This window comes from Miscanthus floridulus, chromosome 18 (genome assembly GCF_019320115.1).
Source record: "Miscanthus floridulus cultivar M001 chromosome 18, ASM1932011v1, whole genome shotgun sequence".
In the NCBI taxonomy this organism is placed as follows: domain Eukaryota; kingdom Viridiplantae; phylum Streptophyta; class Magnoliopsida; order Poales; family Poaceae; genus Miscanthus; species Miscanthus floridulus.
In genome coordinates this window covers 88,921,637-88,933,650 of record NC_089597.1, presented here as the reverse complement: position 1 = coordinate 88,933,650, position 12,014 = coordinate 88,921,637, and the positions used below count along the sequence as shown (strand labels likewise).

Sequence of the window (12,014 nt, the reverse complement as noted above, 5' to 3'; positions counted from 1 at the left end):
TATCTATGTACCTATGTCAATAGCTATCTAACTATATCTATCTCACTAACAAAATCAATTACCTACATCATCAAATTTACTAGAAACTACCAAATAATCGAAGTAGCACTACAAAGCTAACTAAGTACGTATATTGCATGTTCAAAAATTTTACCTGTCCAAGTCAATGCAACGAATAGAGTACGCGACGTTGGAGGGTAACAGAGCTCTAGCGGTTGTTGCGGCCTTGCAGTAGGACACCAGCCCCTCCCCTACGGGCGAGGAGGGGTAGGCTCACGGACGCCGTAGCAGGGGCCAGGGGCGTGGCCGGGCGAAGCAGGCCGGGACACGACGTAGACGTCGGAATCGGAGCAGGACGGGGACGCGGAGGACGGGATTGACGGTGAGGTCGCGGCGCGCTGGGAGTAGGGGTCGTGTCGCGGCCGGGGTCGCCGGAGGGAGCGCCTATACGCGCGGCAGACGCAGCTAGCCGAGACAGACGAGGTGGTGCGAGCGTGCCAGGGCCACGGGCGGCCGACACGATGGGGCCCGACGCGGGCGTAGGCCGGGATGGGCGGCGCACAGCGAGCGCGGGATGGCCAGGGCTCCGCGCGGCGGTGCGCCCCTGATGCGCTAATGCGCCCTCCTGGCCGGCCATCACGGCGGCAAGGTGGGCGGGGGCATGCGGCCAAGGGAGGCAGGCACTAGGCCCCCGGGCACCTAGGGCACGGCCCCCGCTGCTCCTTTGCCGGTCAGCGCAGTAGGGGGCGGTCGGCCGCGGCCGTCCCTGTGGACGGCGACACAGCAGGGGGCGGGACGGAGCGGGCACGGGCGCAGCAGGGGGCACGGTCGTGGGCTGGCCGCCGTAGCAGGGGGGGCGGGCGGTCGGGGGCATGGCGGGGTCACCGGCGCTGGGGACGTGGGTGGCCGAGGGGAGGCGGAGCGGTGGTGCGCGGCGACGGCGACGACGGACTGAGGGAGAGAGAGGGAGTCGGGTCGAGTGGAGGGAGAAGGAATAAAATGATAAAGACTAGGGGCCCATTAGTCATCCGGCTAGGCTTCAATGGCCTTGGCACCTAGCTCGGCGCCAAGATCTACGACGCCATGCTAGACGCGAAGATCTATGGCACCGTGCTGGCTGCCAGGTTAGCCTCCCACGCCGCCGTAGCCCCTGAGAGCTAGGCGCCAAAGACTTGGGCGCCTAGACATGTAAGATAGGCGCTAATAAGGACGACGTCGAGGTGAGGGTCTATTTTTTTTTTTTGAAAGATACCTCTAGGGGCATATTTGTGAAAAAAAAATCAGAAAAATGTCTTAAAAAAAAATCGGCGCCGTCGTCGACCTGCACCTCTCGCTTTCAGGTCCGCACCGACCGCACGCCACGACCTCGGCGGCCACACTCGCAGAGTCGCAGCTCGCCCTCACTCCTACGCCTCGCCTGCGAGCCGCCTTCCGCCTTTTCGCTTCCGCCACCTGCTGCGCGCTTCGGAGCATCGTCCTCTCCTCTCACTTGAGATCCGGGCCCCTAAACCCTAGAGCTCGCCGCTTCGGCTCCCTCGCTCCGCGCTGGCGGCGGCAATGGAGGACGAGGAGATGGAGAAGAAGGTGCAGCAGTACCTGCAGCGCAAGGGGTTCCGCCTCACCGAGCTTGCGCTCCAGGAGGAGCGCAACCGCCTCTCCACCTCCGCCACCTCCGACGTTGCGCTTGCCCGGTAGGTTCGCCTGCTTCCCTGGGTAGCTAGATTGGGCCGTAGCTCTGACCTAGTCGTTTTGGCCAGTGGCGGTAGCTTCTGTACGAGGAAATCTAGTGGACTCGTGTAAAGTCGAATTAGTGCATTTTATTTGGCTGCTCGGCGTGTGAACCTCTGTCTCGGTGCTCTCACTTGACTGTTGATTTGACTAGTTTGGTTGCTTGGATGTGAACTGATGGCTTAGATAGACGAGTAGGGTGAATCGGCACTCATGTTGTGGATTGAAGGGTAAATTTGTGGCGATTCAGTTTTCATGAAGATCCACGTTTTAAGTGGCCTCCACCTGCAGATTACTTGTCAGGCCCATCATGGTAGCAACCCTGATTGAAATTTTATCACTAATTGAAAATTGCAATAAGTTTGTTGTGAAAAATGCTTAACTTTTGGTACACTGTTATTTTGACGAAGAGTGTGTGGGCTGTTGCAATTGTACCATTTTATTCTATCTCCTGAATTCTGATACAACGCCACGTAGTTCTCCTGCATGTTCCAGGAAAAAAAGATACAACGCCACGTAGTTCTCCTGCATGTTCGAGGAAAAAAGACACTGTTACTTTTCTTTTGGTAGCAAGTGCCATAGTTTGTTTTCTCATATTGTTTCCACTCATGTATCCAAGTGCCATAGTTTGTTTTCTCATATTGTTTCCACTCATGTATCAGACATCTGTTCTGTGGAGAGGAAGAAATGGGCTACATGTTGCTTAGATGTTAGGACTATCGCTTGGGAAGGGAAGGGAAGGGATAAGTTACAGCAAATTCAATGTTTAAATAGCTGCCTGAAATTTCCATGACATCAAGTTGTTGGAGCCTGCTGTGTGTGGCCATTTGGAAAACAGTGTTTTCTGGACTGCTTGCATGTGATGATTGGTGAAGCAATCTGCTTTGTTGGTTCAGTGGTGCTTTATTGATATATAATAATCAAAGTTCAGTTGTTTTGTCATTGTCTTTCACTCTTCCTACAAATATTTTCCTAATGCCTTAGTATACACAGATTCTGAAGTGGTTATATTTTCACTTGTAATCTTACTGTATACATCCTTTGATTGATTATATTCTTCAATAACAGGTCTGACAATGATCCAGCAAGATACCATGATGGATATAGCAGATTAAGAACATGGGCATATAGTTCTCTTGATCAACATAAGGTGCACTGCTTGTAGATAAACTGTACTTAATATTCACATATTCTGTAAATGTTATTTTTTTCCCAACCAAGGCATATGACACCTTCAAATTATTTCTTACTGTTACCTTCAAGTGACGCATTTAATTGAATCCTCTGTGTTCTATGGCAGAAATTTACATGGCAGACCTCCTTTTATGAATCTCAAATCTGTCATATAAGCATGATTTTGCACTTGACAACTTACGTAATTCTAGTTTTTCAAAAGGGCCTTTGGTTATGGCAGGCGAACTATTTAATGCCGTGATCTGATCTTTTTTACTTGCGGTCTACCATTCCATTCTTAAACCTGGCAATATAATTCATGTTTCTTAATTCAGATATTTTTTGTAGCACGAATTACTTCGCGTCCTTTACCCAGTTTTTATCCATAGCTTCATGGATCTAGTGGCAGAGGGACATATGCAGGAAGGTATTTGTTATTTTGGATATATTTTGATTTGATAGACTTTCTGTGTTTTTGTTATTTACCTTAGTTTATTCAGAGTATTTTTTTTCTTTGATGCTATCTCGCACAGCGCGGTCATTTTTCCATACATTTCGGGAAGATCATGAGGTGATGCATTCAAGGGATCTTCAGATGCTGGAAGGCGTCCTCTCTCCTTCACACTTGGAGGTTATTTAGCTCTGCACTATACTGTGCCATTATGTTGTGAATGGGCCCATGTTTTATATAATTGATCTTACCTTTTTTAGCATTATAGAACTGTGCAGTTAACTTCTGCATGCCATAATTTTCAGGAAATGGAACTGGCCCGATCTTTTAGGAAAAATAAATTTAAAATTAAATTATGCGAGGTAACTGCATTACTAATCCCTCCTTTTCTAAACTATCCTTTTGAATTGTGCTTGTTAGCTCACCCATGTTTTTTTGCTTAGATTGATCACTTTATGGAGATAAAATATTTGTCGCGTAAAAAAAGTCGTGTAATGCTTTTCTGCATTGCCGATTAGGAAAGATTGTTTAATATATTTGGATAGGAGAGACATGAAGTCCAGGTGCTCCTCGCGTGGATAGATGAGGCAAGTGAAGCTAGAATATTAAAGAAAAGTGCACACGTCATGACCAGAGATGATTGGAGTACATGTCCGACTATTAGAGATATACTCATGCACGGTCGACTAATATATTTGGCCATGTACAGATAGATCAGTCGCATTTACTAAATTAAGTTTCCTAACAAGGGGCTGCAGTAAAGACCAGCCGCCCTATAAATACAAAGGGTGACGGCCAATTGAGGGATCCAACTATACAATCGATCTTTTATCAATCTACCCACTTTTTACCCTTATCTCTCTGAATCCCCTTGCTGCCCTACATGTCCCCTCGACGGGATTTGTGGGCGTTCTATGTGGCTTTGCCGATCATTGGACACCCCCACCGTGCGTCACCCCGATGGGTCTTCCCAGGAGGCGTTAGTGGGTTTATCGGACGAAGAACGAGTGGCTAATCGGCCTCGTTGACCTGCTGGTCGGCCCCACCATTGGAATCTCCCTCCGCTGCGCGCTAGACCGTGTGCGGCCTCTGGGCGATCTAGCCCCTACCGGTGTGTGTGACCCAAATCGGTGTCAACACCTTCATCCGATCGGTAAGCTCGAGGACCATCTCGTAGATCTGATCGATCACCGTGGAGATGCGATCATACCCCGCAGAGATGCGGTCAAAGCCCTCATAAATGGTGATTAAATCACCAATGGAAGGCAGTGGTTGTTGGCGCACAGGACCGAGGATTGAAGTCTCTGATACCAAAGATGTTGTGATAGATTGATTGGGGAACGGGATACAAGAACATCAGATAGATCTGCTAACTCGCTCTCCCTCTGGAGGCTCTGAGCTGCTTCTTAGATCGATTTCTTCTTGCCTCTAATTGGTACCTAACTGTCTCTTTTATAGAGATGAGCTGACTTGACTCCTAAGCAAATATCTAACAGAATCAATCTAACTTATCTCTTTCCTAATAAACCAAACCAATCTAATCTAATCTAATGCAATTCGTGGTACTGTTCACGCGATGAAGTACCATGTGCCCCCCCTGGGCCAGAAACACTTGCCATAACAGGTCTCGTATTGTTATATTTTGGGAGTTATAGCAGCTCTGTGTTATGGATTTTATAGGCAAGAACAAGCTCAGTGTTCTCTGCTGAAGTTTTCACGTTTTTGTGTCAGCACACCATTATTCTTTATCTTTCTGCTGCATTCCTTGCAGCTATTGTGATTTGATTTCTTGGAAGCTTTGGTGTTGCTATTTGGAATAAAAACATCAGCTCCCCCAACTAATTTTTTTACCTTATTTTCAATTGCAGTATTCGTATGAATTGCTTCTCCAGTATCTCCAGAAAACACAAGCCCTTGTGGTGCTTGGAGTAATCAATGAGCACATAACTTTTGAAGGTACAATTCCATGATCTGTTGAAATGTACTTGTTAGAGTATGTCATGAGCCTATTGGGCCTGGGCTGGCGGTATAGTCCGCTAGTGTTAGGGTTAATTAGAGATAAGGGTCGCTTGCTTAAGGGTCAAGTAAGCCTTGCTTGGGAGTCAAGTAAACCTCTCTATATAAGGAGAGGAAATGTATTAATCTAATCAAGCAAGAATTAAGAAGGAAATCCCTTCCCTCTTGCTCGGCCGTGGGCAAGGCCCCCGGCCGGCCTCCGGCCTCCCTCGCAGCCCCAGCCGCCCCAATTATGGCCACAAACAGTACCCTCTTTACTGTAGCACCACGGGTCCTGTAGCCCGCCCGACGCCGCCTCTCCCTCTGCTCTCTCTCCCTCTCAATCCTAGCAGCCACATAACAATCTGGTATCAGAGAGTACATTATACTTCTGCATTTTCACTTCTGACAATCTTCTCTACCACTTCTATGTACGCTACATTGGCAGTATCTCCTGGGCAGCCCTCATTAATCTCTGATGATGCTGACGTTGTTGCTCTGATTGGGACAAGCAAGGACTTGGCAAAACAGATAAATCAGGAGGAAGTACATTGGGGGGTATGTTATGCATCTGTTGGTCTGTTTTCCACTTAAGTTGTGTTAAATAGCCAACATTGCAGATTAAATAGTTTGTATTTGATGTATTGCCAGCCAAGTTAATATATTCTGTTCAATATGCTCTCGTGCACTTCAACTAAATCATGTTTTGCAGTTGCTTGAAGATTCTGTTGAAGAGCGAATGGAGAAGGCACTAGCAGAATCTGATAAAATAGAAGCTGAAAGCAAGGATGCTGATGCAGAAGATAACAAGGCAAGGAACTCTTTTGTAATATCAGAATTTTTTCATTATGTGTTCTCTAATCTGTACTGTTGCCATTGAAATACCGACCTTTGTTTTACTCGTGTGTCTGAGAATGTGCCCCCAACAGCCCAACTGCGCTATCTGTAGGCTGTAGCTAATAGCAAACGCTCATTGCTTGGTTCGACTGTGCATACCTGTGTTCCTGATCATAGGAATTTTGGTGTCTTTGCAACCCATATTTCATTTACTATTCCTTGTCATAAGTTTTCTCATTACATTTTGCTACAGAAAAGAAATGCAGAAGGTGGAAAGCAAGGTGCTTCTCTTAAGAAGGCCAAAAAGGACAAGCTTGTAGGTGCGACTGGAAAAAACGTCAGAACTGAAACAAGCATGGTTTCTGTGGCACCTCGAGTGAAACCGGAGCTAACTCTCCCAGCAACGTATGTTTGTAATTCCTTTCTGGTTATCTATGGTAAATTGTCCTTCCAATTTTTCATGTGTTGTCTGTTAGTGTGCCTAATCTTTTCAAAGTGCCAAATAATACCATACTTTAGGCTTCCTTCAGGAATGTCATTATTGTCACTGAAAGGTACCCCCAGGTCCCACATGTGAATTTCATCTACTTGCTAGAAATTTTGATTTTGTGATCAGGAAGCTTATTTTGTAATAGAACTGAAAGTGAAGCTCGTTTTATAGGACAACATAAAAAATTAAGGCCCTGAATAATTCACGACAGACCAAATGATGCCTTTTGCTTTGTTTGTTGACCCTTTTTGTGCTCAATTCTTTGGGTCTCACATACTTTAGCCTTTTCCCCATTTAGGGTGATAGCCGTAATACATTGTAATATGCAGTTTGAACTCATACGGCAAATTTTTCTGCCTATAACGTTTAATTGTTTAGTTCGGAGGTTTGTGTTGGTTTAATTGTTTCACACTTTTTTCTGTCAAATTAATCAACCTTGAGATGTACGAGTATGAAAAGTCTTTATGTTTCAGGCCTGTTGAAGTTGAACAATCGATTCTTGAGGACCTGCGAAACCGTGCACAACTGAATAGTGTGGCATTGCCATCTGTCAGCTTCTACACATTCGTTAATACACATAATGGGTAAATATAACTGTTATTAAATACTTATGACCTCATTGTTAATACTGTGGTTTGAGTATCATCATGTGGAACACAGATTAAACTGCTCATCAATATCACACGACGGATCGCTGGTTGTTGGTGGGTTTTCTGATTCGTCAGTGAAGGTCAGTCCATTCAGGTCAAATGTCATATCTTCTTTTTCATGCTATTTGTATTTTTAGTTGGTAAAATGTCCTTGGTTTCCAACAGGTCTGGGATATGTCAAAGATTGGCCAACCAGCAAAAATGTGTAAGTTAGACACTTTCTTATTCCTTACCAATTCTTTCACTCTGTATCTTCATATTCTTAATATTTGCTATGCTGAACTACATGCATAATTTTGCATCTAGTTTAGGCAAAGGTCATGTTTGACATAGTGTTTTGAAAATTTAATCAGCTTATGTTAAAAACACAAAGTGCAATATATCATCTTAAAGTCAAAGTTGGTTGTGTTTTTCAATTCTCGACTACACCCTCCATTCCAAATTATAGTTCACTTTAGCTTTGTCCTATAAGTCAAACTCTGCTAGCTTTGACCAAGTTTTTAGAAAAAAAGATATCGACACAAGTTCAAATAAATGTACTATCAAGACATATTTCATGAAGAATTTGATAAAACTAATTTGCCGCACAGCGCGGGAGCTCTCTGCACTGGGTACGCCCTTTAAGAAGGGTGGGCCTGGTGCAAGCGGTAGAGTAGAGTCTAGATGTTGATACATTTTTCTATAAACTTGGTCAAAGTTATGGTAGTTTGACTTAGGACAAAGGTAGAGTGAACTATAATTTGGAACAGAGGGAGTAGCTTGCAATCGCATTATGTCTCTAAAGCCTGTTATGGACATGAGAATAATTCTAGCATTCAAATATTCTAGTTGAATACTGATGGTGTTTGCTAATTCAGTAAACTTTGAATTTCAGCCAGTTCACAGAGTGAGAATGGGTCTTCCCAGGGTGAGCGCATATCGACATTAGATGAGGGGAAAAGAACCTATACACTATTTCAAGGCCATTCTGGACCAGTTTATTCTGCGGCCTTTAGCCCGTTTTGTGATTTCCTCTTATCATCATCTTCAGACTCGACAAGTAAGACATCTCACATCGTAGACAGTGTTTAAATTTTGTAGCAATCCTTTTCTTTTTAGCTGTCTTTTAAATTTATCACTGTTATCCTTATTTTATTTGTTACAGTAAGACTATGGAGCACCAAGTTGAATGCCAATCTTGTCTGTTACAAAGGACACAACTACCCGGTTTGGGATGTCCAAGTATGTGAATTTGTGAATAGCCATTTATGATGTTGACCTTGTATTTGTAAAGATTTTAACACTCCTTATGCATTATACTATTTGTTGATACCTTCTTTGTTTATTTTTTTATTACAGTTCAGCCCAGTTGGGCATTACTTTGCTAGTGCTTCACACGACAGGACTGCTAGAATTTGGTCAATGGATAAAATCCAGCCTTTGCGAATAATGGCTGGGCATCTTTCTGATGTTGATGTAAGTGAACTTGTTGGTCCAATACGTTAATATAATTTGAGAATAATGGTTTGGTTAAATTGGATTATTGATGTTTTTAATTCTTTTATGTTTGGATATCTACTTGTTTTTATCAATGCCCTGCATTGATGCCAGCATGCCTTGGCTGATCTTTTTTTTTCCTTCTGCCTGGAAATATTTTGCATAACAGTGTGTCCAGTGGCATGTAAACTGTAACTACATTGCCACCGGCTCGAGCGATAAAACTGTAAGACTCTGGGATGTTCAGACGGGTGAATGCATACGGATGTTTATTGGTCATAGGAGTATGGTTTTATCACTGGCAATGTCACCTGATGGACGATACATGGCCTCTGGAGATGAAGATGGAACAATCATGATATGGGATCTCTCGACTGGCCGTTGTGTTTCACCACTACTAGGACACAGTTCTTGTGTGTGGACACTTGCTTTCAGGTAATCATTATATGCTGTTGTAACTTTTTTAGTTCACGCCAAGTCTCTTTTTATTTTATCTTAATACCTCTTGCGTGAGCTTGCCTAAAGAGCAAGTGTTCATTGTAGTTAAAAGGAAAACATTTCTTGATAAGCTGGCAAGTCTAGCAGCCACTCATAACCAGTTTAATCAGCAGGACCATGTAATTTTACAATAGTGCTGTATCAAGGAATCAGTGCTAAACATTTCTTAATCCTTGTTGATAGTATTTAATTTGAAGATCATGTAATTTGATCTCATGAAATGATGTCTTGAAACTGGTGGTCTCACAGATTCTGATGTGTTTCAGAATACATGAGTCTATGGGCATCAGCTAAAAGGGCAAAGTTGCTCTGTTCCTGCTTGCTTTAGTTTTTTAGTTGATCAAAGTTGATACTTGTCCTATGAGCTCTTTAAACAGAACATTTGAATTTTTTTTCTCAACCAGGTTTGCAATCTGATTCAAATATCTTTAGCCAAACTTAGCGTCTAGGCTTCAAAGCATAGTACTATTTTGGGTTTAGCGCTCTCTGTTTTGTTATTCTCTCATTGCCTTTTGTATGTACACCGGAGGTCCTTAATCACTCTCATGTACTCCCTCCATTCCAAATTATAAGTCGTTCCAGATTTTCTAGATACATAACTTTTGTTATGTATGTAGACATGATTGATGATCTATATCTAGGTGCATAGCAAAAACAATGTACCTAGAAAAGCTAGAACGGGGGATTGTTTGGTAATTTCTTGTCTTACAACTTCAATATACCATGGATCCCTATATTTTGAGAAGCAGTACAAATTTCATCTTCTCCAACATACGACACATGATGTTACTGTTATACTAATAGGCAAGTCCTTAAAACACTAGCAGCAATGCACCTTCTTTTGGGGGGAGAACCTTTGTAAATGGCAATGCACTCATTGGTTTACTGCAAGTTAGCAACCCATACCAGTGGGATATACAGCATGTAAAGATTAAACTCTGCTGTAGGTTGCCCCTTTTTCCTTTTGCGCCGGTTTCCACTTTATTTAAGTTGCAATGTAAGGCCTCAAACATGCTCCCTCCGTACCAAAAAGAATGCAATTCTAGCTTTGAATCTGGACAAACGCTTGCCAAGGTTCAAAGCTAGAATTGCACTCTTTTTTTTTGCGATGGAGGGGGTATATTGTTTCTTCCGGTGACCGTTCATGATGTGCGCTGTTCTGTGACGCAAGGTTGAACTGCATTTACTTGTAATTTGAGGGATTTGCTTAATTCTATTGTTTCGTGAAATATGCTCTTGGTCAATATATCCTGCTGTTGTTTTAGTTGTGAAGGAGCATTGCTTGCATCGGGATCGGCCGACTGTACTGTAAAGCTCTGGGATGTCGCTTCCAGCACAAAAACCCTGAAGACAGAGGACACGTAAGTTTGACATGTTAAGATTCTCATCCATTCGAGCATACACATAATTCTCTTGCTCTGACTGCAAAACACCCTTGTCTTTTTCCTGAAACAGCAAAGGCAGCTCAGCTAACCGACTGAGACTGCTTAAAGCTCTCCCTACAAAATCAACTCCTGTTTATAGCCTGCGGGTGAGAAATTTCTCCTTTATTCAGCATCATTGTTTTTATGGTGGTACTATGTGGTGAAAACTGAAGAATTTGCGGATTTCTGGCTATTGCAGTTTTCTCGGAGGAACCTTCTATTTGCCTCTGGTGTTCTCTCGCTAAACTCGTCGTAAGCAGTGTGTTTTGTAGAATACAACTAGAACTGTTCCGGATTTGACATTGAGTAGTGAAAGCTGCCATCTCAGAGACTCCGCTGTGGATCCTATTGTAGAGCCAATATTTTCATTAGCAAATCCCAGCGAACCTGGCATGTACTGCCGATGTGTGACCCGCAAGCACCGCAGATGCTTTGCAGCGTGTTGTAATCTTGTAATATTATTATTAGGAAATTATGTCGTGTAAAATTATTGTTTAGGTTGTGACATTATGAATGCCACTGTAAATGTAAGACTGTCTCCAACATGCAATTCATATGAGCATCCAAACCCAAAATAGGTAGTAAGAGACCCAAAATCAGACTTAACAGAGTACTTCTATGGGAGACTTATTTTGGGTTGCCTAAGAGGCACAATCTAAATATGAGCATCTTTTCTTTTAGAAACCTATTTGTAGAAAAGATTTTTTTTTGTCTTATTATTGGAGAAGATGTCGAATAGGTATTGAACATTTTTCTGTAGCGCTACCTAAAAGATAAATGGGTCTGTATTTTGGGTGGCGTTGTTGGAGAAAGCTTAAAAGCCTGATATCTTAAGTGCAATGGTCTGTCATGGGGTGGTCTATCATTATTATAAGCTTACGTGCTTGTAATACGATGGCCGGATGGGTGTGGTGACAAACCAATGCATTTCACTTCTGAAAAAAAAATAAAAATATATGATTTCGAAAATGGATCATCGTATACCCCCAACGAAGCACCCCTGTGACCATGTGCTTGTAGCATCCTGCGTCCAAAATAGAGCCGTAGTCCTGAAAGTGAATCTCAGATTAATAATGGACTGGTGGGTTTCGTGACATCGAGCTTGATAGCGATAAAATCCAAAATGTTTAGTACGGGCGTTTGTCCATTCGATTGGCTGGTTCCTGGTGCGGTGGTGACTGGTGGTTCCTGGTGGTGACTGTCCTTTCCCTGCCCTAGTGCCCTGCACCAGTGGTCCAGAATCAGACGCTCCTGGCTTGGCTTCTTGACTTCAGACACGCTGTTCAATTGGT

The 12,014-nt window shown here is 43.4% G+C and overlaps 1 protein-coding gene across 1 annotated transcript; it reads left to right on the top strand.

Annotated features, from left to right (window-relative positions):
* The first annotated feature begins 1,336 nt into the window (after nt 1-1,336).
* On the top strand, nt 1,337-11,384 carry LOC136520417 (transcription initiation factor TFIID subunit 5-like). The gene is made up of 19 exons (XM_066513920.1): nt 1,337-1,691; nt 2,797-2,878; nt 3,250-3,328; nt 3,435-3,532; nt 3,658-3,714; nt 5,221-5,308; nt 5,796-5,905; nt 6,060-6,158; nt 6,438-6,589; nt 7,148-7,258; nt 7,335-7,404; nt 7,490-7,529; nt 8,199-8,363; nt 8,469-8,545; nt 8,663-8,779; nt 8,970-9,235; nt 10,564-10,659; nt 10,754-10,829; nt 10,922-11,384. The coding sequence occupies exons 1-19, from the start codon at nt 1,558-1,560 to the stop codon at nt 10,976-10,978; spliced, it is 1,974 nt and encodes a 657-aa protein (XP_066370017.1). The 5' UTR covers nt 1,337-1,557; the 3' UTR covers nt 10,979-11,384.
* Nucleotides 11,385-12,014: the final 630 nt, after the last annotated feature.